This window comes from Trachurus japonicus, chromosome 16, assembly GCF_045865225.1.
Source record: "Trachurus japonicus isolate A0001 chromosome 16, Traja_1.0".
Classification (NCBI taxonomy): Eukaryota; Metazoa; Chordata; class Actinopteri; order Carangiformes; family Carangidae; genus Trachurus; species Trachurus japonicus.
The window spans coordinates 10,543,300-10,570,807 of record NC_140922.1 but is presented as its reverse complement, the minus strand read 5'-3'; the positions used below and the strand labels follow the sequence as shown (position 1 = coordinate 10,570,807).

At 42.6% G+C, this 27,508-nt stretch overlaps 1 protein-coding gene across 2 annotated transcripts; it reads left to right on the top strand.

Annotated features, from left to right (window-relative positions):
- Nucleotides 1-1,373: 1,373 nt before the first annotated feature.
- Nucleotides 1,374-27,185, top strand: atp8b2 (ATPase phospholipid transporting 8B2). 2 transcript variants are annotated; one of them, XM_085801258.1, is made up of 30 exons: nt 1,374-1,721; nt 4,052-4,119; nt 10,643-10,701; nt 10,821-10,934; nt 11,916-12,014; nt 12,182-12,243; nt 12,368-12,440; nt 12,725-12,795; nt 12,887-12,966; nt 13,448-13,606; nt 13,703-13,791; nt 14,011-14,207; nt 14,307-14,427; nt 15,110-15,197; nt 15,593-15,627; nt 15,740-15,899; nt 16,009-16,197; nt 16,901-17,016; nt 17,236-17,400; nt 17,782-17,893; nt 18,785-18,890; nt 19,673-19,934; nt 20,046-20,229; nt 21,530-21,753; nt 21,861-21,944; nt 22,573-22,818; nt 22,949-23,087; nt 23,512-23,642; nt 24,396-24,992; nt 25,673-27,185. In XM_085801258.1, exons 2-30 carry the CDS (start codon nt 4,095-4,097, stop codon nt 25,763-25,765), a joined length of 4,080 nt encoding a protein of 1,359 aa, XP_085657384.1. In that variant the 5' UTR covers nt 1,374-1,721; nt 4,052-4,094; the 3' UTR covers nt 25,766-27,185. The 2 variants fall into 2 exon arrangements, with proteins under 2 accessions (XP_085657384.1, XP_085657383.1); XM_085801257.1 differs by lacking the exons at nt 1,374-1,721; nt 4,052-4,119 and adding an exon at nt 7,402-7,718 and having other exon boundaries at nt 25,673-27,184.
- The last annotated feature ends 323 nt before the right edge of the window (nt 27,186-27,508 follow it).

Below are 27,508 nucleotides of genomic sequence, written 5' to 3'. Positions count from 1 at the left end.
GACTTTCACCGGTAAAACAGGTCGGAAAAACACGAGTGGGTTGCCTGAAGCGCTACAAAGTCGTAAGTCGTGACTTGAAGCTGTAATTTACGATTTCAAAAGCCTGCCTGGAACGCAGCATTAGCGAAAACGACCGCTCGAAAACGAACATCTGCTTTAATATCTCGCTGTTTTTAGTTTTTTTGTACAGTAAACATTTAAATACCTCTCAGATTGTATTTGTTTCCATGTTTTGAAATAAAATGTTTTGTACACATGATTTTTTTTTCACATTATACAAAAATTCACATTAAAAACAAACAGCTGTGATATCTGTGAAAAGAAATAAAACAATCCTTTTTTTCTTTAGCTAAATATTTGACATCTATTCTTAAATCCTTGCAGAAAAGGATGCTTGTGAGACTGGTAACTTTTCTCTATTTCTTACTCTTGTTTCATTATCTGTATTTTCAATACACATGTCTTTGTTGTTGTAAGTCACAGTCATGTGATGTCTGCAGGTCTGGACCGAGATTGTACCTAATCAGTGTTTTAGATTGCTTTGGTCTCTCGAGCTGATCCTGAACACACTCAAGAAAATACTGTGAAAGCAGGTGATCTGTGGTTAATGATGTGTTTGACCTTCTGAGCCGTGTTCAAAAAAGGTCAAGACTGAATTAAATTGTGTCTCTAAGACACTGACATCTGTATGTGACATAAATTCACATGCAATCACTGGTTAAGAGATGGAAAAAAAAAAGTCAAGATGCCCTTCATAACATGTCATACTGTCTGCAAGGGTTTCTCAAATTCATAAGGGACAGAAATAAAATGAGAACAGGTCTCTTAACCCTCCTTCCCATAGTATTCTCTCTGAATTAACATAATCTACCATGTGCTTCTCCCACTACTGTATATTTCCATCTGATTCCTTGAGCACATCTTTGCATGTTGCAAAATTTTCAAATTATCATTTGAATTTTCTGCTGCATTTCATGCTTCATGCAAAAGGATCAAATTCTTTATTTTAGACTTTCAACTATTTAACAATTAATAAATTAAATTCATGACACTCTGACGTGCTATATTATAACCTGTGTTTATACTGTAACTGATGAAAACACAGATGCCCTTTAAGTTCAAGTAGCTATAAGATTTTTGCATCATGCTCAGTGCAGATGTTGCGACCTTGAGCAATAAACAGATGTTTCATGAGATAATACTCACCGAACAGTAGAGGGCAGTCTGACACTAAAGCTAAACAATAAAGCACATGGCAAAGTAGCAGCAAGTGATTTTCACAAGAATGTGATAAGAACAGAAACAAGGCATCTCAATGAATTATATACAAGTTTTATTTACAGGCAGTGGACACAAAAAAACCGTGTCAATGATGCTGAGGAAGCATCAGATCCTCGGTGACTTCAGGCTCTTGAGTGGACGATGTTCAATCGGAGGAGGAGAAGGTGAAGGAGGTGTAGCCCCTCCTCCCTCCCTTTCCTCTCATCTCCTCCTCCTCCTCCTCCTCCCCTGGCCGAAGCCAAGCCCTCCCTCACCTCGGCACGGTGTCTCCAGCTCCGTCCCCGGTCGCCTGCCTCACCCTCCTCACCCTCCTCACCTCGGTGGCCTTAGAGCATCCCGGTCCGAGCCCCCCGAAACTAAACTTCACCATGACCCCGGCAAGGAGAGCAACGAGGATGTCTGCAGCACCAGAAACCAGTTTATAAAGCCAACTTGAAAAGGTAGGTTGTGTTTCCTGGGCTGTAGCTATGGTTTGTTATGCGGTCTCACTGTATCAGCTGGAAATATTGACGTGTGTCTCGGTTTTCATTGTGAGGTGTTCAGCTCTTATTACTGCACCAGACAATGTCATTTGCATTAAAGCTGCTCAGTGCATACAGTAGATACAGTTCTCCATCCTCTCACCACATAGTAGAGAAGTTAGTGTAGCCTGACATTAGTCATAGGCTATGTCCCCAAAGTCAGGGTGAAAGTTTGTGCTGTCACTGTGCACTAGCCCCAGACATTAGTCCATTAACTGCATTTACTCTAATGGATTTGTAATGGAGCAATGGCCTTAATTCAATTTCTTGCTAAAGAAATACACTTAACCTTAACTTAATACAGTTATCTCCGTCTTGTTTCACTTTGTCGGCCTGCGCTTCCTTATGAAAGTAATTGACCTATTTTCTTGTGGTTTATTTTAAATAGCATGTCACACAGATAACAAAAGAACAACAGCCACCCTGAACCAGATACACATAATTAGTAGATAATTTAGACTGAGAGAAGAAATAAACAAGAGGTGGCACTATGGAACATAAGCACACACATCAGTGTATGTGGAGTTTTAATTTCTGCCGTGAGAATTGTTCTTGTCTATTCTTGTTTCAGCTTGTTGATCCCTGTTTCCTTATGGAATTAACTCCTGTAGTGACCCACAATTTCTATCGCTCTCATTTTACTGTAACAGAAATACGTTTTATTGGTATTTATTATCAGAGGAGATAAAAAACAATGTTTAATTGAATTAGTCCTCAAGAAATACACTTCACAACTTCAGAGCAAGCCAAGTGTGTGATGGTTCAACGTTGAGTTATTCTGGTCCTCTTTTGTTTCGTTGCGTGCTTCTGTCTGAAAGTGCTATTTTCACTGACACTGTTGTGTATGTTACAGTAAATGGATGTCCTGCAGATATTATAGAAAACTGTTTTATTTCTGTCTTCATAGGGGATAAATTATAACTTACCTGTTTTAGAATTATGTTACGAGATTATCTCAAGTAAGGCACAAAGGTGTAGCTACTGATGTTGGTGTTGCATTTCAAAGCCACACATTTCATTAAGGATTTTTTTGCTGCTTAAAATCCTCTAAGACTTCGGCCAGACTCCACTGAGAGAGATGAAAGAAAGTCTGCCGAGAGGCCAGGAGAGGTGCTCAGATATTCAGTGTGCCCCTTGTGTTTCTCACTCCGCGGGCTGCCAGCTTTATTTCATGAGGGCACTGCAGGTCTATAGGGTTATAGGAGACGCCAGCCACAGATGGATAGAGAGTGAGAGAGTGAGAGAGAGCAAGGGGAAGAGATGTGATAACTGAAAGACAGGAGAGGAGAGAGGTGAAAGAACATTGCAAACAGCTCTCAATCTCTCTCCCGATGCTTGATTAGACTGATAAATAGTGAGGGTGTAGTAAGTGAGTAAAGGCATGCAATAAAAGAGAGGAATTGCATGACAGTGAAAGAGATGATGCTGGAAACTGTAGCTGAAAGCACATCGGATGAACTCACATGGAGAGAGGCAGAGCAGCTCTCTCTCAGGAGTATTGATTGGTCACTTGCTGCCTGGAGGCATCGTCTGCCATATTGTTTGTACCTGCTAGTATGCACTAGAAAGCATGAGACAAAGATGTATAACGCCTCATCACTCATCTGTCTGCCTCTCCTGAATGTTACTTAGCTGAGATAAACCACACAGAGTGAAAGCTGTGAGGTGTGTAATATTAACAGGTCAGCATAAATGAAGAGAGGAGACAAGTGAAGAGGAGAGGAGAGGAGAGGAGAGGAGAGGAGAGGAGAGGAGAGGAGAGGAGAGGAGAGGAGAGAAGAGAAGAGAAGAGAAGAGAAGAGAAGAGAAGAGAAGAGAAGAGAAGAGAAGAGAAGAGAAAGCTGCTCCATTACTCTCTCTGATAGTGGATCTGGCCTGAGCCACCAGTCCCCAGACATGGTGTGCCACAGAGACGGATGCAGCTCTCTGCTGAATGTCATTTCCTCATTATGGCTCTAACACACCAGAAATGGTCTGGTGTGTGTGCGTGTGTGCGTGTGTGTGGTGTGTGTGTCCTGTTATGTGGTGGTTGTAATGTCTGATTGATTTTCACTTTATCACTCTGAAGATAAAAAACTTAATGCATCACCTGAATACTGGCACGGTTTCTGTTCAAGTTAAAAACAAAATGAGCTATTTCTCTCTCCTCTCTCTCTGTGTCCTCCCCAATCCCTCACTTCTCTCTGCCTCTCATCATGACTGTACATCTCCCATGTCTCTCGATCACCTCCTCCTCTTTCCCCCTGCAGACAGTCCCATGGGCCATTGCAGAAAGAAGCCGGCAGAGTGGAGATGTTCAGAAAGAGGCCTCCTCCAGGTTCGTACCCGACATTAAACACTCTTATTACCCTTTCAGCTGGTTTTCTTCCATGTAAGTGTTCCTGGTGTCTTGATGAGAGTAAAACAAGAAAGCTCAAAAGGACCGTCAGACTCTGGCCCTTTACCTGAAGTGCACCGAACCATACAAGTATAAATGCACCCAGGATGTATGCATGGTAGATTCAAATGTGATTTAAATCAGGTAATAATATTGGTAGAAACGTTCATAGATTGTGAGTAGATATGTATCATAACAGTTTTTTGCTCAGGTTTGAAACAACTTAACAACAACCTGTAACATGAAACATCAGGTTTAATATACCTCACACTCATCTTGCAAAGAAAATGTAAATGTCTGTCTTCATGTGGGTAAATTTTACATGACAACATCAATCAGCTCTCAGTGAGGCAGTATGCTAATGACAGTTTTACATTTGTTTATCTGCGTGCAGTCTAGTGCATATTATTTCTGATTGCTGAAGGGATCCTTCCAAGCAACCCCAAAAATTATTTGTGACATATAGAGGTCGAACGATGGTTGAACAGCTGATAGAATAACAATAGTTTGGAGCAGAAAAAAGCAGATAGTCGAATATCGGCCAATAGCCCACAAAATAAAAAAAATAAAAAAATAAAAAATATATATATATTTTGTTCAAAATGAAAAATTCTAGATTTTATTTGAACTGATTGAAGCAAAGAGTCCATTTGTAAACAAAAGTTTGATTATCATGAAGTTAGGTTCTACAGAGTCAGTGGCCAATGCAGACTCCCCCCTGTGGTGCAGTTATCATGTTATTGCACCAGATCTACAGTACGTATACACAGGTGTGATGCCAGTGTAACACCTTGTGAGACTTAATAGCATGATAAGGTTTTCTCAGTCCCAGTCTTTCTCATGTCTCAGATCTTCTCTGTCTAAAGTGTCTTTATATCCCAGGCACCTCCTTCAAGGTGATGGCAATAGTCACCAGTGTTGGAAGAATTTTTCAGATCCTTTACTCAAATAAAATGACCAAGTACGACAATGTAAAAATGTTCCATTACATGTTACTTTACATGCAGTGTTACTTACATTAGAATTATGCTTAGGTACAAGAGGTGGCAGTCAAATTTAGATAAAGTATTATAGAAAGTAGGTTTAATGGTTTGGTCCATCTGACTAATATATGCCATCGCGAGATGGCATTAATACTGAAGCATCACTCTGTCAGCTTCTGATTTTATCATTACATTAGCACCAGATAAATGATGGGAGTGAAATGATCCAAAAAAAAAAGTTCTGGTATACAAATATATTCTCAGTTTCTGGACTCTCTCTCCACTTTTTGATCTGTGGTGAAAATCAAACATTTATTGAGGAAGTTAGCCAAAAAGCTTGGCACTCACTGAATTAATCTTTAATGTGTTGTATACAGTCAGTAAACATAGCCTTGTATAAAATAAATAAAAAAGTAAAGTTGGCTGAAATGGAAATTATCAAATAAAATACAAGTAGGCCTACTTCAAATTGCACTTAAAGCAACACAATGTAAGATTTAGTACTCTGGTTGAGAAGAACCACTGTCTGCTACCTGTGTTGCAAATAGGACTGTATGCTGTATCCCCAGAGAAGCACGTAGCCTACGTGAATTTGTTGATGGAGCCGGTGCTGGTGCCGGTGCTGGTGCTGGTGCCGGTACCGGTGCCAATCAAAGAGGGTTTTGTGTGTCTACGGAGCTCTGGAGGGGAGGCTGGTCGGCCGTGCGGCCCAGCACAGGGAGCTTGTGTGTCTGTAAGGGGAGCAGGGAGACTGGGCTTGAGCTCGGTCTCCCGGAGCGGGGCGGGGTCATCCCTATGTTCCCACAGCCCTATGTTCCCTCAGCCCTATGTTCCCTCATTTCTAACTTTTGTTGTCACTGAAAATTAGGCCCTATTCCCACAGCCCTTTGGTCCCACCATTGGTTGGGTTTAGGCAATGAAGAAAGGAGTTGGTTAAGTTTAGTAAAAAGACCAGGTAGAGGCTAGACAGGCCAGATAGACAGAGTCCAGATAGGTAGAGAGAGTCCAGAGGGAACATAGGGCTGAGGGAACATAGGGCTGAGGGAACATAGGCACGCTCCCTCTGGAGCTTAGCGGAGCTGTGGTGTACCAGGACCACGGTGGCGCTGTGTTCCTACCCGAACAGTTAAGTTACAGAGTGCAGTCGCAGACGGCACGACCCCACTCAGGTTGCAGCAACAGCAGGACTCATCCAATTAACCATTTAACACTTAAATGAGTTTAGAATTTTTTGAGGTCAAAAAACTACATAGTATTGCTTTAAGTGCAGTGGAGTAAATTATAGATGGGTCAACACAATGCAAAAGGCTTTTGTATTTGTGTTGACCCATCTGGGTCATCATTGCAAATGTACTAGCACCACTAATATTTGCCTATGTGACATAGGCTATCCAATTAAAACTTTGACTATTAAATGTAGGCAATGTGGCATTAACTAGATGATGAGTAAAGAAATCAGTGTGAATTTGTCAGCCTGTAGTGCAGTGGGCCAACTGTAAGATCGAGTCAGCTCACCTGCAGCACCTTGTTTGCGCTCATGGCTTCATATTGTAAGATTGGGAGAACGCATTAAGCAAAGTGATAGTGGTCGGCAACCTTTAATGTAGGGACTGGCACGAGGCTTGCTGTGCAGCACGTGCCCGGGCACCTGCCAGGCCCCTCCCACTGCAGTGCACCTTCTCCCTTTTAAACGCACAGGGAAACTGGAGTGCAGCACGAGCCACTGTGGCTCCACACCGCCACAGACAGGCTCCGGTGACCTCATGCATCTAGATCCAAAATGGCGCTTAGCTTCCTCATCCGAGCTCCTTCGCTCAGCCGAGGGAGCCCTGCAGAGGCTGTTGCCACGGTAACGTCCATCAAACGCAGAGCCTATAGGGTTACGTAATGCACACAGCGGACAGTGTGTTTATGTTGTGGATGAGACGTTGCACGTGGGTGCGCCAATCGATGGATGAGCCTGCTGCTGTGCAGAAATGAAAAACACGACATTACAAGAATTGAAGACACGACTGGTCTGAGTTTGTGCAACAGTAAAAAATACATTAAAGTGTTTAGGCTGTAAAAATGATCCTAAATCCTACGCTCTTATTATTAACAACAACAACAAAAAACCCTGCACAGCTGTTGTTGTTTGAGGCAAGATGTTGACTGACCTTATTATAAGAGTGACCTCAGTGTTTCTGCGGCAGGCGGGGAGAGAAAATAGAGCAAGGGATGGAGAGAGAGTGTGTGTTTGGGGAGGGGAGAGAGAGCAACAGAGAGCACAGAGCAGGGGACGGGACGGTGCGCGGTTAATCCAACTTGACTCAAGTTGGGGACCAGAGCTCATCCCCGCGTCCTTGCGGAGATGTGGCGGTCAGATGCGGCGGTCACCGGTCTCTGAAGCAGCGCAGAGCCTTTTTACCGACAAGTCAAGCTGCGACTGTTAAAGTTTAAAAGCCAAGATGACAGTCCTGAGCGAAATCCCGGAGAAATGGTTTCCCCTCGTTCTCCCACTGCAAAGAAAGAAGCAGAAGGGACTTGATGGAGGCAAAACGAAAAAGAAGAGGACAGGTACGAGTTAGTATTGGAAGGAGTCACTGCGCATTTTTACTTTGTCTTCACCATCAACATTTTTCTCTTGGTCTGTTTCTGCGTCATCAGGGTTGTTGATTGTAGCCTACTACAAACTGCATTTTTCAAATAAATCATTCCTCACTCTCATCCCAACTGAGTCCAAGTTTCATTCCTGCTCCATCTCACCCAATTGTACACTCTGTGTGTAGCCTATATTTGTTATTGTTAACATGTCTGTCTGTTTCCACTAATCACTGTTGTCTGACCCGGATCAATATTAGACTTCATCGTCACACATCCGCTTACAACAGGGAACTTGCAGTGACTGTTGTTCTTCATGTTCATCTTGCACTTTGTCACTGCCAACCAGTAGCTTCGGCTTAGTCTCATGTTTTTGTTTTTAGTCCTTTGTCCCAACAGGTATTGTCATGTCTCAACTTTAGCTGTGGATTTGATTTTGTGTTTACATGATGTTTACATGTCAGGTGTGCGCATGTGTAAACAAAAATGATTTTGTCTGAATCAGAATTTTGTGTAAATAAGGGGAGGGTGCCCTTGTCTCTTCTGCCTGAGACACTGATCAATCTTCCAGGCGCCAGCCTCCGCTGTCGCCACTCTGCCTCTGTCTGTGTCCTTATTCCTTAGCTTAACTATCACAAATCACACTGGGTGTGCACCTTCATTTGACCTCTAGCTAATCAGTCTGTGACTGTGTCACTCGCATCATTTTCCAACAAATTAGATCACGGTGTGTGTGCACGTACTTATGTGTGTGTGCACGCGCATGACTGCAGACGCTCCTGCTATCCCGCTTTTATCTAATTAAATCAGCCAGTGAGTGATGATCACTTCTCCACTCAGTCCGGTCCTGACTTAGGTTCAGTCACGCTGAGGACAGTAACATTTCCCATAGCACAGACTGACTCTGCTCTCTGTCCATTATTGTTATGACTTCAATCTGAAAACTGTGATGTGAGTGTGTGAGTGTGTGTCCCATGGAGGCATAAGGAGCTTCAGAGCTGTGGCACGTGCACTCACACGTCCAGCCATGGGGGGGAAGAGTGTTAAAGAGACATGGGCTGGATAAAGAAAACGAGTGCTTTTGGATTAGGCTACTGTTATTCAGTGTAAGATAGTCTGACATTAAGTATTTTATTTTGAATCAATATTTATGTACTACCTTATGTATCAGTTGTTTGTGGAAACCCTATGCTCGCAGCAGAGCAAGCCTGCAACTCAAGGTTTCTCAGTAATGGAGCTTTATAGATTTATACAGACTTGCTGTGTAGCAGCGAGTCTGCGTCAGGGATTCAGATGCCCTTGAAGCTGTCAAAGACATTAAACACCCAATGGGCAGTTATTTAACCTATTCAGGTTGGGTTGGTCAGCTTGCACAGGAGCAACTGGGACAGATGTCGCCCGCGTGCTCATTGACGTCACATGGGAAGCCTTGGTGACCCTGCGCTTACCCAGCTTACCTTTTCATGGAGGGTTAATGCAGCCTTGGCACTTCCTGTTAGAGTGATCTCTCCATTGAACACCTGCCCGAGAAAACAACACAACGACCTTCAGATAAAGTGGAGAAGTGCCAGAGCAAAATGAGAACAGCAGAGAGACGTCTGGAAGAGTTTCAACAGCACAATACACCATCAAACAAACCAGACTGGACATTAAATATCATCAAGCCTGAGCTGTAGTTTTATGTGGTGCATTTCAAAATACACTTAGCTCTAGCTCAGATTAATTTTAGATACAATACATGGTACTGTAGCCACCCCTTAAATATTTCAGGATTGTCCAGGAAATGCACTCTGTAGCAGCATTTAACAGAATGATACTTCAGCCAATCTGTCTGCAACATGACAGCAAAGGGAATTCTTTTAAGTGACCCGTGTTTGTTATGCTGTTTGATGAAGCTCTTCACATCTGAGGCAAACGTGCAAGGTGTGAACTGTACAAGTTTTAGACCCGGCTTCACAGTGTTTGACAAACAGGAAACCACAGTGCCTTTGTTTTTTGTGTGTGAGCATTTGATTCTGCGGTGATGGCTTCTGTTGTGCGATGTCCCTTCCTGTGGCGCCTCGCTGCCTTTCAGCAATCGGCCGAAATGTACGTTGAGGATTTGATGGTTTCAGAGCCACAGAACCTCTCTGCATATCATATGCATCGGCATTGAGTTTTATATCTGGGTGCATGTGTGCGTGCATGTGAGCTTGTGTACAGCCTTGTGCAAAGCAGGCCAGTCATTTCATTTAAAAAGCAGTCTCATCAATATTAGAGGAGATAGGCCTGCTGGTGGAGGAGGAGGAGGAGGAGGAGGAGGAGGGGAACTCCAAATCTATCACACATCAGCATAAACAGAAAACCGAAAACAGCAACAAGATAAAGAGCAGGGTCAGGAGGGGAGAGGTGTAAGAGCTCTGATGGCGGGGAAATGTCACTGGTTTATTTTTATTCTCTGTACATTTAGGTCTGTAGTGTAATTTAGTGTAACAGGCTTCCATCTGTGTCTGCCTGTAATGAGTACCGTCGTTTCTTTTGACTCACACAGATGCACACACACTCCTACATTACCCATCACATTGCATACCCACTCATTAAGAGATAGCGGCAGCGGGTAATGACAGCGGCGACTCGTTTACTCATTAGTCCCAGTGTGTTCATGTGTGCGTGCGACACTCTGTCTCGATTAGTGTCGTGACGTCAAATAATCTCTGGCAGACACTCCAGCTTTATTGATTTGTGCATAAATGCACAAACATTGTGGATTTTCCTTATTGTGTTTGTCTACTCCACTCTCCCCAGGCCTCCAGAGGATGTTAATGATATTGACATTTTTAAAGTTTGCAGTTTGTGAGTGCATTTTCGTTTTCATACTGTATGAGCCTTCATGACTCATTTCATATCTTGTGTTTGTGCAGAGGAGGAGAGGAGGGTCAGAGCCAATGACAGAGAGTACAACGAAAAGTTTCAGTATGCGGTGAGAGAGAGTCGTTTTTTTCTCCTCTACATATTGAAAAAATATGTCATAAAACAATCTAAATTATTTTAAACTTTGACAATTTCTTAACTGTGTCTTTATTCCCTCCAATCATCCAGAGTAACTGCATCATGACATCCAAGTACAACATCATCACCTTTCTGCCAGTCAACCTGTTTGAGCAGTTCCAGGAAGTAGCAAACACCTACTTCCTTTTCCTGCTTATCCTGCAGGTGAGAGAGGAGGTGAAGAGGGAGATCTGTGTGTCAGTGTCTTTATGTGCAGATGGAGTCCTGCAGGGTGAAGAGTTATCGGTTTACATCAGAACTGTATGAGACTTAAAAATATCTTGAGAAATGTAAAGGTAATATAAACTATACAGGGAAGGTTGTTCTTATAAGGAGATATTTATGATCAAAATAACTGCTCTAAAATCAATTCAGTGAGAGTGCATAATAAGATGCAGTTAACAAGAGGTAGAACTGGTTGACTTAACAGCTTTCTGCATCCAGTTGAAAAAGTAAATATGCATAAAAGTATAAACGTCTTAAGGAATTTCTTCAAATTTGGTTGAATTGATTAGAATTTAATCAAAGATCAATGTGAATAAAATACATTTACATCTTTATTAAATTCCTTTAAAGTCTTTGAAGTCTGGACAGATATAGATAAACACTGTCTAAAAATAGTATTAGATTCAACAAAATGTTTTTTTTTTATTTCATGCAATTTAACTAATTAAATTCAATTGTATTTATTTTATTTTAATATAATTCAACTTTATTCAGTCAAGTCAATTTGACTGGTTGGCTACAGTCGGACAGGCCAGTGAAGCAACTGCAGCCTGAGTGAACACATCACATCTACATCAAATTACATGGTAGTAAACTAAAAACAGACTTTCTTTCTTACACTCTATGGAACTCATTTATCTGTCAGTAAACAAATAAGATTTGAGGATCAGATAAGATCCTTTATTAGTTCCACAATGGGGAATTTCCAAATGCCTATGGGATTAAACCGAGCTGTATGTTGTGCTTTTTAACCAGCATTGTGTGTTGTGCATTCACTGCTGCGCTGTCCTAATAGCACCTGGGCTCACAGTAGGCTACATATGGTACAGACAGATTAACATGGGTCCATAGGGAACTCAGTGGTGTGCTGTTTGTTTCTATATCAGCCTTATCTGAACATCAACCTCTGTCTCTGTCTAGTTGATACCTCAGATCTCCTCTCTCTCCTGGTTCACTACCATCGTGCCTTTAGCTCTGGTGCTGAGCATCACTGCAGTGAAGGATGCCACCGACGACTACGTGAGTAAAGTCCTACTTTACGCACCACAGTGAAGTCAGATACAGTATTACTGGTTATGTCTAGCAGACTGTACTTTGAAGTGGTACTGTATACAAAACAAGTGGCTTCTGTTAGAGACGGCTCAACTCATCTCCTAAAACGATTGTGGTGATCTGCTTTTTTGCAGTTTCGTCACAAGAGCGACAACCAAGTGAATAACCGTCAGTCTCAGGTCCTCATCCGTGGCTCGTGAGTTTGAAGTGTTGTTCCCTTTACTGTAAAATCAATTTCTCAGGTTTAATTCAGTTTTAATTTATTATTACAACACTTCTGTCTCGCAATAATTCTCTCTCTCTCGGTTTTGCTGTTGCAGCCTTCAGAATGAAAAGTGGATGAATGTTCGAGTGGGTGATATCATTAAACTGGAGGACAACCAGTTTGTGGCAGTAGGTGTCCAACGCACGCGCGCACACACACACACACACACATTTTAATCAAGACTGGGTTCCCTAATCATTGTAGATCAGCAAGTTACATCTGCTATTTATCCATTATATAGTATTATGGCCCAAATTATATGATGAAATGAAGGAGGACATGATCTACTGTCCCTAACTGCTACATCCAGATATAATCACGACATTGTCAGCACTTTTCTACAGTAAATCTGTTCCTGTGCTGTCAGAGCTGTGCAGTGGATGCTAACCTCAGCTATCATATCTATTGTCAGGCTGACCTGCTCCTGTTGTCCAGCAGTGAACCTCACGGGCTCTGTTACATCGAGACGGCCGAGCTGGACGGGTCAGTAAACACACCGCACCTCACCATCGGCTCATAGCACCTGACAATCTGCAGCGGCACCTAAACCTCTATGTGCTCCGTTGTGTTGCAGAGAGACCAATATGAAGGTGCGTCAGTCCGTCTCAGTGACATCTGAACTCGGAGACCCCAACAACTTGGCTTCATTTGATGGTGAGATTTGAAAGCAATGTCATCGTCTTCTCATGGTTTCTCGTTTTGGTTTGTCTTCCTTTCGCAACAACATAAAGATCTGTGGTTTCGGTCTGTATAGGCCACCGTATGTTTGACATTTTCTGCCCTCCGCTGCCAGCATCACCCGCCCACCAGCGCAACAAACGAAAGAGTTCCGTGTCAGCACAGCGCACCCACACACACACGCACGCACACACACTCCTGGTCAGAAAAAAAAGCTTTACTTCAGCAAATCAACCCACACTTTGCCTTGTATCAGTTTACAAAAGGTGTGTGTGTGTGTGTGTGTGTGTCAACCTTTGTGCGTGTGTGACAATGTCATGATGTCATGAGGATGATTAATTCAACACTGCGTCGCACAGCAAGAATTGGATTTTGTGGACTTGTCTGATATTGTCTCTAATATCCATTTATATTTTAGTGTGTATTCCATATGCCTGTCCTCTTTCTGTGTGTGAAGGTGAGGTGGTGTGTGAGCCCCCTAACAACAAGCTGGACCGTTTCTGCGGCACTCTGTACTGGAGAGACAAGAAATACACCCTCACCAACCAGAATATGCTGCTACGAGGATGTGTCCTCCGCAACACCGAGGCCTGCTACGGCCTGGTCATCTTTGCAGGTTGGCGTGCCCGCATTTATTCACACTTTCAGTACTACTGTACAGTATGTGTGCGATGCATTTATCAGATCTTACTTTCCCTTGTTTTTATCGCAGGCCCAGATACAAAGCTAATGCAGAACAGTGGTCGCACCAAGTTTAAGCGCACAAGCATCGACCGTCTGATGAACACTCTGGTCCTGTGGGTAGGACACCCCAAACCTCTCACTTTCATGGCTCATAACTATTTCAGGAAATGATCTCAGTGGCTTAAATTTAGTTTCATATATCCCTCTAATATTAAATTCTACCACAATTTTGGCTCATCTGACCAAAGATCCAGTTGTAAGATATCTGATTGTACATGTAGACACACTACTCTTGCTCTCTATGTCATTGTTCCTCCATCTGTGTGTCTCCATCAGATCTTTGGCTTCCTAGTGTGTATGGGTGTGATCCTGGCTGTTGGCAATGCAGTATGGGAGAGAGAGGTGGGGTCCTTGTTTCAGAGCTACCTGCCCTGGAACCCCCCTGTGGACAACTTTCTGTTCAACGCCTTTCTCTCCTTCTGGTCTTACGTCATCATTCTCAACACCGTGGTGCCTATCTCTCTGTATGTCAGGTGAGGAGAAGTCTACGACTGGGACAAAGGGTATTTGACAAACGATGGAGATGTAACTCTATAGGCTTTGAAACGTTATCTCTCCTGTTTGTGCATCAGTGTGGAGGTGATCAGACTGGGTCATAGCTACTTCATCAACTGGGACCAGCAGATGTTCTGCTCACAGTGTAACACGGCGGCTGAGGCCAGGACCACCACTCTGAACGAGGAGCTGGGTCAGGTGGGCGGGCGTCCATTATTTCCTGTTTCTGTTACTTTCTCTGTTTAGATTGGCTCTTTTCTTTTTTTTTAACTATTTGCTGACACTTACCTCGTTCCTGTTGTGCATTGAAACTGAATTGTAACTTCACAACTTGACAACAATGAAAATGAAAATGGGGGAAACGGTAAAAACAAACCGGGATCAAAGAGGCCAGGTGTTGTTGTTTTCTAGCTGTGCTGTTGCTGTATTGGTATGTTGGTGTCTGTTGTTTGTTTTGTCTGGTTCTGTGGTCTGGTTTGAAATACATTTTTAAAAATGTCGTTAAGCTCAAATAAATCTGCAGAGATATTTGAGATATATATAAATATGCTAAAGTCACTCATGTATTTTATTTTTCTTTGTGTGTGTTATAATCAGCTTATAGGATACTTTTAGGACTTATTTGTGTGAGATTGTCTTTTGGAGGGACTGCTAGAGCTTTGCAAATCAATTGCACATTTTCATCAATCAAGAAAATAATGCCTCACAAATGAAATAAATGCACCTGCAGACTGAGATGAGTCTAAATTCAGAGATGAGGAGGTTTCATTGTGCTAAAGGAAGTTTCACTACGTACAGTGTTTCTGTTTTAGACGTATTGTACAGTGGTGTTGTTGTCTTTGGACTAACTGTTACTGTTACCATTTGACTTTATTTTTAGGTTGAATATATCTTCAGTGACAAGACTGGGACTCTAACTCAGAACATCATGAGTTTCAACAAGTGCTCTATTAATGGACAGACGTATGGTAAGTGCACACATTAAATAAGTAAGCACACCCATACGCTTGTTTTAAATCACTGAGCACACCCATAGTATATAGGACATACATGTAACACTGTGTTTTACAGGTCCCACAGGAAACTGAGATTGATATTGATGTTTGTTAATGAACTGCTTTACCACGTACAGTACTGTACCGAGTCCTTACGTTCTTATTTTTCACTGAAAAAACAAATAGAATAAGCAGTTACTTAAAAACTTTAGCAACTAATTCAATCTCCACGTGCTCTTGTAACATTACTGTCATTAAAACCTAGTCATCAGATAGTTATTTAGGAAATTCATAGGAATTCATAGGAAATTAGCTTGAATTACACAACAATGTCTCAAACATCTTTGTTTTGTTTGCTTTGCTGTCAGGTGAAGGAACAGACCCACTTGGAGCTCAGCCAAAGGTCAGTAACCTAAAACAACCAACTCTTACCTTAATATCAACATGTGTGTTATGCACTACTAGTTTGTGGTGTAGCCTCCTATGAGAGTCCATGTCTCTCCATTTATCTTCAGAGACTGGACTTTACTCCCTTCAACCCCCTGGCGGACCCAGACTTCTGTTTCTATGACGACACGCTGCTGGAATCAGTGAAAGTGGGAGACGCTCACACTCACGAGTTTTTCCGCCTGCTCTCCCTCTGCCACACTGTCATGAGTGAGGAGAAGAGTGAGGGTGAGAAGCACGAGGGGAAAGGTTCATTTTGTGAAGACAGCCGCACCAACACACACTTGTCCTTTACTTATTGTCCTTTTTTAAATTATTATTCTCTCCATCTACCCAGGAGAGCTGGTTTATAAGGCTCAGTCCCCAGATGAGGGCGCTTTAGTGACGGCAGCTCGGAATTTCGGTTTTGTGTTTCGCTCCCGAACGCCTGCTACGATCACCACAACAGAGCTGGGACGGCCCGTCACCTACACCCTGCTCGCCATCCTGGACTTTAACAACATACGCAAGAGGATGTCTGTTATAGGTGCGCTGGTTTTAGCCATTTTTGATATGAACATTGGTAAAAAATCATATTCCAAGTCATTCAAACACCAATGAGGATGAAACTTTATTAAAAACATACAAAATATTTATTGCAATTTAAAACTCCATGCAGTCAGGAGCACAATATACATACAGGCAAAAAAAAAAAAAACTACTGTAGACTCAAATAAAACTTGTATCTATGGTGTTTGACACCACAGTGACTCAGATTTATTTGTCCAGAAGTTTTCACCCTTGTTGCATTCTTGGTTCTTCACACTCTTTTAATTTAAACACTTACATTGGATAGACAGATTTTCATGTATAATTCACAATTAATTATTTATTTAAATTACAAGAAGCTGACAGGAGATTAGCTATTAGAGGTTTTTTTTACATGTAACCCATCTGTTAGATTTCTGTGTGTTCCTATGATTTCTCTGTTTCTTAGGTGCTGGAAAACTGCCCAGACATAACAGATCATAAATCACTCATGCTTTAGCAACAACTTTTGGTTTAGCACACACACACACACACACACACACACACACACACACACACAGCAGCAGCACAATGTTGAGACAGGCAGTCTGTGTGTGTTACTGTATGTAGGAGTTTTATTTTGGTGCTGGTTTGAAGGTGGTGAACCTGCATGGATTACTTTGGGTATTTCTTCCTCATAACGCTCTGTTTTTCATTCTCAGTGCGTAACCCAGAGGGCAGGATCCGATTATACTGTAAAGGAGCTGACACTGTGCTGCTGGAGAGACTCCACCCGTGCAACCAGGAACTGATGAATATCACCTCAGACCACCTCAATGTGAGTGGACAAACAAGCGCTCCAACTCATAGATGGAGGTGCACTGCCATCTAGTGTCCGCACACTCAAAAAGCAGCTGTAACAACGTATTTGCATCTACTCTCCTCTGATGTGCATTACCATGACACGAGACAGACATAGACATTGTTTTGGCTCACAACCATGTGCTTCTTTGTGTCAGACCATGTGTATGTTGTTGTGTCTGTGTTTGCACATCAGGAGTATGCAGCAGATGGGCTGCGGACCCTGGCCCTGGCCTACAGGGACCTGTCAGAGGAGGAGTGGGAGGCGTGGTCGGAGAGCCACCGCTGCGCTGACAAGGCCACTGACTACAGAGAGGACCGACTGGCAGCCGCTTATGAGGAGATTGAGCAAGACATGATGGTCAGTGTCTTGGGCTAAGTGTGTGCATGTGAATGAGGTTAATATATTTTTAGATGGTGTTCTTTCAGTGGTGAACTGACTTCCATTTTCTTTGAGGGAAGTATCAAATGATTTCTCTCCTGCTGGATTCAGTACTTTCCCCAGTCAAAATAAAAAAGGGAACTTGGTTAATTTTTGAGAGGAATTTCCTTTTTTAATTATTATTATTCTAGCTGAACAAGCTTCGTTGAGGTTATAGGGCATTATATAATTGACCATCAATTAAATGATAATAAATAGCAGTAGCATTATTCAATTATTCATTTAATGAAAATGACTTTCTGAAATGTTCTGCTTATCTGATACTGGAATCCATTCCTGTCTGTTTTGCTGCTTGTCCAGCTCCTGGGTGCCACAGCTATTGAGGACAAACTGCAAGAGGGTGTACCAGAGACCATCGCTGTCCTCTCTCTGGCCAACATTAAAATCTGGGTTCTCACTGGAGATAAGCAGGGTGAGACACACACACATTTTTGCAACAACTCTGACCAACAGTTTGAATGTCGCAAAGATTTAAAAACATGAAGAGTTGCATCTTGGTGGTGTGGTGGTGACACTGTAGTTTGTACACCAGAAAGTCATCCAGGAGTTTAATATAAAACTAGGTGAACCTGCAAGCTCCCTAGACAATAGCTGCAGCTAAAAGAAGAGATTGTAATGTCTCTTGTAAATTACCTTTGTACTGTTAGTATTTGAGAAACAGATCAAATTCAGGTTCCCAAGACAAAAGAATATGGTTGGTTTATGTTGGTGAATCACCACCAGAGAACTGCGAGCTCTCAGCACGACGGTGGTGTTTCAGTTTTGGCGGGATGTGCTGAGTCAGCAGGACAGCAGCCACAACATAATTATAGACGTCTATGGCCGCAGGAGCACGTAGATCAACGCAAAGAGCATGTAGGCAGCTGAAGGTGATGAGCAGTAAATGAGCTAAAACTCTTTCTTTTCCTTTTTTTTCACCTTCCAGAACATGCTAGACTTGGATAATATGCCAATTAACTGCTCAGCCCCATGTTAAAGGTGCACTGGGCTTGTTTGGTATAAATCGCATCATCATCATCATCATTTTTATTTTTTATTTTCTTCAAAGTCAAATGTGAAATTGTGATTCCCACTTTAATCATGACTTGTGTCACAACCACAAAATAAAATTCAGCCTCATTATACGTCAAATACATACGACTCCAATTGGTTTTAAACTTGTGTTGTCTGTCACATTACAAGGGAAGTTTTTTTTAGCCCTGAGTCTGAGTCTATTTAATATAGTATTGTGGTAAAAGGTCTTTTTATGGTGTATCTCCTCTACGTCTGGCTGAAATGCTTCCTCACTCTCTTGCACACGCAGAGACGGCTGTCAACATAGGTTACTCTTGCAAGATGCTGACGGATGACATGACCGAGGTGTTCATCATCAGCGGCCACACTGTCCAGAGCGTACGGCAGGAGCTCAGGTCGGTCTGTTCGATTGATTAGACAACTGCATGTCCACTGAAGTATCCACACTGTGAATTCGAGTAGCATCAAGTAGAGACAGGTTTTGGTTAAAAAGAAATGAAGAAGTGTACGCATGACTGGAGTAAGTGGGTGTGGGAGTCACTGAACAATGTCCTCCACCTCAAACCAAAAAGCAACTTGCAAGTACACAAATACAAGTTCTCACTGTGTCAATTGACGCTCCTTTGACCGCCTCATCACGTACATAATTGTCACATATGAGCACACACTGTATTTCCCTAATACGCGGTTCTCCGATGTTTGCATGATCTAAAGATTGCACACGAGTTCCCGTAACTTGCGCTAATTGCAAAAGTGTTGAGTTGAGTTGAGTTAAACTCTGTTAACTGGCAATTGCAAGGAAAGTTGTTTGGAAGTTGCCGGGGTGAGCTCATAGGAAAGAGTGCAAACAATATTATCTTGAAATATCTTATTGCATCTTACAGTAATGCAGTGCCTCAGGTGCTGCTGAACACCTGATAGATAGAGGTCGTCTATAGGAACTGACACATCAGCAATAATAACGATCATGGTAAAACTCATCACACTTATAGTCTCCTCCCTGACATTCACCTGCTCTTCCTATTTTTATTCCTTCTTTACAGTAATTTGCTTACTCAGCTGTGTCTGTTTTCCTTCTATCTCTTGTTCATTTCCTCTGTTGTTCCCTGCATATGGTCTGCTGTTTTAGCGCTGTCTTTGCGGCCCTGTTGATTGTGGAGTGTGTCTTCCTCCCCAGGAGAGCGAGGGAAAGGATGATTGAGCTGTCAAGATCCAGAGATGGAGGGAAGGAGGCAGGGATGGAGGCGTGTTTCATGGGTAATGGGCTCAGAGAAGGACAAGAAGGAGGAGGGGGAGGAGGAGGAGGAGGAGGAGGAGAAGGAGGAGCAGGAGGAGGAGGAGGGAAACAGCTCCAGTGCCCTACTCCTCCTCCACCTCCCTCCAACCTCATGGAGAACATCTCTGGAGAGTTCGCCCTCATAATCAACGGACACAGTCTGGTATGAATAACAACACACACACACACACAAACACACACACACACACACACAAACACACACACACACACACACATGAAAATCCTTAACCCTCTCTTTCTTGTTCTCTGATAGGCCCACGCTCTAGAAGCAGACATGGAGACCGAGTTTGTATCGACGGCATGTGCGTGCAAAGCAGTGATCTGCTGCAGAGTCACCCCGCTGCAAAAAGCTCAGGTGGTGGAGCTCATCAAGAAACACAAGAAGGCCGTCACTCTGGCTATCGGAGACGGCGCTAACGACGTTAGCATGATCAAAAGTGAGTTATGGCCTGAGGATCATCAGTGCATGAAGGATGACAGGGAGGAAAGGAGGAAGTGTAACTGGATTATTGTTGAGACAAAGAGGAAGGAGAGAAGTAGGGTTTTGCCATGTGGCTGGTAGTGGAAATTCTCAGCAGAAGTATGGTAGTGGATGACTACAAGTAGTGATGGGAGATGGGAGTGTGGAAATGTGTGTTGCAGTAGGCACAATGTCATCATCAAGTCAAGAACTGGTGTCCTTTTAACCCTGACTAACGTGCAGGTTTACCAGTCATGACAAACCCATGCTGTGCAGACAAACACTGATCAAAGCCACAGAACTTTATGAAATCCTAAAGTTTCAAAACCGTCAGAGCTGAACTTTGAGGAAATGCAGGTACAATGATGAAGACATACAGAATAGTCACGTTATCGTTGAATCGTTATCAGGCTTTTTGCCTTTATTTGATAGTGCACTCGATAGAGACAGGAAACAGGGAGGCAGAGAGAGGGGGAATGACACGCAGCAATGGGCCGCCAGAGTTGGGATTCAATACGGGGCTGGCTGCAGCGAGGACTATAGCCTCTGTATATGGAGTGCCTGCTCTACCAACTGAGCTAAACGACGACCCATCTCAATGTATTCTTCTAACTTTATCAAGAGCTGGAACAAGGTGATTTTGTCAGTCAACGCATTGAACGAGACCGTTTTTCCAACCTTACACTGGTTACAATGGGATTAAAGGGAGGTAAATAAATGTTTCTGGGTCAACCAAACAACAGCCCCATGTTTTCTTACTCTAAGTGTGTTTGCGATAGTCTGTGTTTTGTAACTGTTGCACCACCTTGCATGGCAGTCTGGATATGTACTCATGTCATATCATGTCTACACGAAGTACAAAACAGAAATGCAATCAGTGCAGCGGTGATGGGCGGGGTTGGTTCATATCCTGCAGTTTGTCATCTTACAATCAAAACATTTACTTAATTGCATCTGTACTAGGGTTAAATCAGGCTAACTTATTTCCAAGGGTTTAGTTGTGATTGATGACTAGATATTAATAAACCCTTAACTAATGATTTAGAGATCATTTACAAGCCATTAATAAGAGCAACTCAGGGACTAAAATCCACATAACTTAGATTGAGATTTGTAACAAGTACCCCTTTAAGAATTACTTCTTAAGATATGTTTGAACTAAGTTTCATGTCAATAACCCTTTAATAAAGCCAAATAAGTCCAGTTTTTCCCACATCAGACACTCACGTTCCTTTCCCTCTCTGTCTCTTGTCCGTCCCCCTCCTCCACTCCTCCAGGCGCTCATATTGGAGTTGGTATCTCAGGTCAGGAGGGGATCCAGGCCGTTCTGGCCAGCGACTACTCCTTCTCCCAGTTCCGCTTCCTTCAACGCCTCCTGCTGGTCCATGGCCGCTGGTCCTACCTGCGCATGTGTCGTTTCCTCTGCTACTTCTTCTACAAGAACTTTGCCTTCACCATGGTGCACTTCTGGTTCGGCTTCTTTTGTGGCTTCTCTGCTCAGGTCAGAGAGTTGAAGGGTCATACATGAGGACAAGAACCAGTGGTTACCAACGAACAGTCGACATTTTAACAGTGTGTGTTTTTGTGTCTGTCTCTCCTCTCTTGTAGACTGTGTATGATCAGTACTTTATCACACTCTACAACATTGTCTACACCTCGCTCCCTGTGCTGGCCATGGGGATATTTGACCAGGTCTGTTCAAACTGTTACTATGTTTTGAGATTTCATTAACACTGCATAATGCTGAACTCCTTCCATGAAACAAATGTTGATGAATTCTCTGCCACTGTTTTAATTGCTATTAGCCATGACAACAGGACCGGTAAAGTAAGGTGAGCCATATTTTAGCCCATGCTGGTGGTGTAGCCCTGCATATGACAATCAGTCCACAGCTTCGGTCCAGCTACTGGCCACAACAATTATTGGAAAAATTGTAGCTAATCCCTTGACTTGCCATCTAGCACCAAAACAAGGTTCACATTTTTGTATTAGTTGCTTTACCATAGCTATTTGAACAAATATTCCTGATCCCCTTAGGATGATCCCCTTTCATTCTTACCAAATACCTGCAAAGCAATGACAATTTGCGTGTGCAATGCTAATTTGCACGTTATGATGTGAAGGCACATCATCACATCACAACACTATGTTAAACATTTGCAATGTAGCTCAGAGCTGCTAGCATTGCCGTAGACTCATTTTAAGGTGAATCAATTTACATGAAATTACAACTCCAGGTAGTTTCTGTAGTTATGACCACATTACAGTAGGGTCGGCCTGTTTTCATCAGTGTAGTCCCTCTCTCTGTGTCTTATTGTAGGACGTTCCCGACCAGAGGAGTCTGGAGTATCCCAAGCTCTATGAGCCGGGGCAGCTCAACCTCCTCTTCAACAAGAAAGAGTTCTTCATCTGCATCACCCAGGGCATCTACACATCAGTGGTGCTGTTTTTTGTCCCCTACGCTATCCTGTCCGATGCCACTCAGAGCAACGGCGTGCCCCTCGCCGACTACCAGACCTTTGCCGTCACCACGGCAACAGCCCTGGTCATTGTGGTCAGCGTACAGGTGATTGAGCCCTGAGTGGTGTTGAGTTTCCTTACAGCTGGCAGCCTCTATATTTAACTACCGTGTGTCCCATCCTTGTGTTCTTACTGTGCACCTGAGCTGTTGTTTCTGCATGTGCTTCTGTGTGTAGATCGCTCTTGACACAGGCTTCTGGACAATCATCAACCATGTGTTTGTGTGGGGCTCTCTGGGCTCCTACTTCACCATCATGTTTGCCCTGAACAGTCAGACCCTCTTCAGGATCTTTCCCAGTCAGTTCCACTTTGTAGGTCAGTCCACACAATACTGTATTTTCCTGGCAGCAGGTTTTTAAGGAATAATGATGTATTAGCCAATATTTCTTTAGGTATATTAATTATGAATGCTAAATAGCAAAATTATATTAAGACTGGAGCAGGAAAAATCAGATACAAATCAGATCTTTCACATGTAATAAGCCTATGTTCATTGATAATATCAACACATTAATATATTTCTCAGGCTGCATTACCTGCCCAGCCCCACACAATATTTAAGCACACTTAAATCAGGATTTGATGTTTGCTGTAATCATCACCTGAAATCATTTCACTCCACCAGTCAGATCGTGAAGTGAAGATGTCTGTCTATGTAGTGTTTTCAAAATCCTTTTTAAAAAATCCTAAAATGTATTTATCCATATGTGTGTGGCCTTGTGTATGTTTGTCACTACAGGTAGTGCCCAGAGCACGTTGTTGCAACCGGTCGTGTGGTTCACTATTGCACTGGCAACAGCAATATGCATAGTTCCAGTTTTGGCATTCCGCTTCCTCAAGCTGGACCTTAAACCTCAACTTTCAGACACGGTGAGAAAACACACAAAAACACTGATTTCTCCATCAACTTCATTGCTTCACATGTCAGTATCTTCTCTTCCATCATGTCAGTTGGAAACAGGACTCAGCCAATGATTAACTGCTCATATACAAACAGTTAGTCTTGAGTGTGTGTGTGTGACGATTACTGATTTATGAGCTTACCGTCATTAGGTACATGGACTTCACTGCACTACTGTGCAAATATTGACCAAAATAATGGAAGCAAAGATTTTGAGGTCTGATGCCATGAGCTAGTTTGACATCCAACCAAAGCCAATGACATAATGTTGTGTTTGTATTTTTGCATTATCAAGTGCAAAAGGTTTTAGTCTGAGCATCCAAAAAATGTCAGATGGAGTTTGATCAGCTGTTGGAGCTCTTCATGTGTATGGCCTATAGATAGATGGGGCCTAGTAAGTACCAGTAGCATGGATGAAGGAGAAACATCTATTAGCATAAGTGGCACAAGTCAGGTCAAGGTATCCCCTCTGGGATAAATAAAGTTTTTTGAATTGAATTGAAATGAAAAATAGAATATGATCTAAAAAAGAAAATGAATTAAATTGTATCAAATATGAGGCTGTAAAGTTTTTGTCAATAATCTTGTAATTTAATTTTGTGTGTGTGTGTTTCCATGAAGTTGTGAGCACATAGACAGATGACCTGCCAATGACAATTTGCTAGATCTGAAAAAAGATCGAGGAATGAATTTCCCTTTCCTCTCTCCTGTTTGTGCTCCAGGTGCGCTACACTCAACTGGTGCGGCAGAAGAAGCGGAAGCCAGTGGGTCGCAGCGTGGGAGGCGCATGGCGCAGCGCGGGCAGCGTGTCGGAGGGTCGTCTCGGCGCTCGAGGTGGTTCCAGGCGGTCGGGCTACGCCTTTGCTCACCAGGAGGGCTTTGGAGAGCTGATCACCTCAGGGAAGAACATGAGGCTCTCCTCTCTGGCCCTGGCCACCTTCGCGTCTAGACACAGCTCCAGCTGGATCGACACGCTCCGCAGGAAGAAACACACGCACTCCCACACTCCCCCCAGCGCCTCGGGGGAGAGTAGCCCAGCACCCAGCTGCGTCTCTGGGTCGGTCCCACCGCTCTCCAACTCCTCCTCTGTTCTGGGCGGCTCGCAAGATACACCCATCGAGGAGGAAACAGGCTCAACACCACAACACCAAAACACACAGGCCGCCCCCCCTTCATCCACACAAACCCAGCCAGCTGTAGCACCAGATGTGGAGTCGGCTGCACCGCAGGGTCCAGCTCAGGCCCTCAGCTCATCAGCAGTGAGATGCCATGAGGGAGATTCACCTGGAGGGTGGACGTTCACTCTGGGGACTGTGCAGGTATACTCCTGTTATTTCCTATTCATGTATTATATAACAAACCACTTAAAACATGTGCATGTATTAACTCTTACCAGAGATGGACAGAGTACTCGACCCCAGTACTTGAGTAAGAGTACAAAATACTACTGGTCAAAATTTACTCCGTTACAAGTAAAAGTAGCTCAGTCGACATGTTACTCGAGTAAGAATAAAAAAGTACTTGCTTTTAAAGGTACTTAAGTATCCAAAGTATGCTTTTAAATGTACTTTAAGTAAAAGTAAGAGTAAGAGTAAATTTCTTATTTTTCACATCAACAAATTACTATAATTTTTTCTAAATGAATTTAAGGACCTTTTAACTGTTGTTTCTGAGAATTAACCCTTTAAACCACCTGCACTGATGTGCTGCTTTTAGGGGTTAGGGTTTCCTTCTTTGACAAACACAGCTTGTGTTCAATAGTATTTTAGGAAAAAAAAAAAAAGAGCAGACCTGAAAGTAACAAGTACTTTTCAGCCTTCCTAGAAATTAACTTGAGTAAAACTAAAAATATTTGTCTTGGAAATGTATTCAAGTAAGAGTAATAAGTACCAAAGAAATCTCAAGTAAAGTACAAATCCTCTAGATATGTACTTAAGTACAGTACTCAAGTAAATTTACTCCGTTACTGTCCACCACTGACTCTTACTCTCTCCAACAGGAAGCTCTGTTTGGTTGGAAGAGCATTGCAGCCCGCACCAGCGTGTCCAGCAGCCCAGGTCCTCCCCCTGTTTCCAAGGAAACCAGAGACTGAGAGAAAGATTCATAATAAATGGAGGGGCTACTAGTTCGCTACTGTCCATCAGATGTTTGCACACACATAAGGATGTACTTTTCTGCAGAGATACCAACACACCGCGGGTGCACAGACTGTTCTATCGACACACAGTGCTCTCCTCTCTGTTCCCCAGCTCAAAATAAATCATTTACATCCAAATCACAGGAGGAAGTGACACTTCCACCTGAATAGCCTACATGGATTTTGCCAACTATTGGAAATTCTTACATCTCAAGGCATACGATGACTGTTCATGAACGACTGGCAGAAGAAGTATATAACTGACGGACAGCAGCAGAGATGCAGAAACAGATTTCAGGATAACTTATTAGTAATTATATAAAAGATTGTTTCCACTTTCACAAAGATTAATTCACAGCCAAGTAACACAGTATTTCTCAAACTCAACAGCAAGTGGAATGAATGAGCAGCATAATTTTCAACCAGTGGCGTGCAGACATTACGTGTAAAAGTGTTTTCTGTCTCTGTGTTCACTATAGTTCTCAGTGAGAACGGTACCTTACGTTACAGAGAATTGCAAGACTCTTGCAAGATTGGTGTCCCTTTTCTCGTATTGATCTGTTTTCCTACTTGGATCACCTCTACTCCACGTTTCCTTTTCTTTTTTTTGCATCATATTGATGTGTTTTATACTGGCCTAGTTGAGTTGCACCTTACAGCGAGCTCTCAGTGCTTTTTTTCTCTATTTGCACGTTAGGCCTTTTTTTAATTTATTTTTTTGGTCTGACAAAGGCCCAGATCATGTGAATGTACGTATGTAGGTAAAGTCTCATCTGTCCCGCACTGAGTCAAAAGACAAAGTGCCACTGATTTACTTTAGGTCGGACCTGGGCACAGTGCAAAGAAAAAGAAACTCTAAAAAATCAAAAAGATAGGTAATATATTTAAAAGTGGTTTGTCAAAGCTAGTCCTATACATGGATTTTTCAGCTGTGTGATTTCATATTGTATAAATCTTAGTAAAGTGCTTTAATTTTTAATTTTTAATCTTTATTCTTATTTGAATAAAGGGAAGGTGTTTGGGGATAATCATGCCTTAACAATGCCAAACTTTTGATCCTCTAACCTCTTTTCTGATATCATCATCCATCAGGCGAGCGTAGCATCTATCTGACCTAGACTGGGATGAGACAGTCTTTATTTAGGAAAACTAGAAGAATGATATAAATCTGCTCTTTCCGATCATCAACCAAGCAGCTGACACACCCGACTGTTCACACACTGCAAAAATAAGGTAAAAATATATGGAAATGGATGTCTTTTGTTGTATTTGGTCCCATGAATTGTTCAAGCTTCTGGACATTACTGAGGTGAAATGTGGAGCTGTTGAATGATGGTCAATAAACATGTCATCTCTCTTTCACACGAGAGCAACACACTGTGTCCATGCAAATATCCTTTCACGTAGCAGCCGAGGTGTAAGGTAGAAGTGACTGTGTGAGAGCTAGAGATTATGTAAAGTGAAAAAGAACTGATAATGAAAGACTTTAACCACAAAATGTGTACCAGCTATCATGGTGTGTCATCGCTTTCTATAGGCTGAGGTGACAATATGAACAGAGAATAGAAAGAGATATTTTGATGTGTGGAAATCATGAAGCAGCAAGATTGTCCCTTATTTTGGCATGAATATAGGCTAAATTAAAATGCAACATTTATTTTATATAAATAAGTTTCAAAATCAACGCATTCCTTCACT

Coding starts and splice junctions, on each gene's coding strand:
- atp8b2 (XM_085801257.1), top strand. CDS start 7,610: ATGACAGTCCTGAGCGAAATCCCGGAGAAATGGTTTCCCCTCGTTCTC. Junction 21,945..22,572: donor CCATGGGGATATTTGACCAG/GTCTGTTCAAAC, acceptor GTCTTATTGTAG/GACGTTCCCGACCAGAGGAG. Junction 23,643..24,395: donor AACCTCAACTTTCAGACACG/GTGAGAAAACAC, acceptor TTTGTGCTCCAG/GTGCGCTACACTCAACTGGT.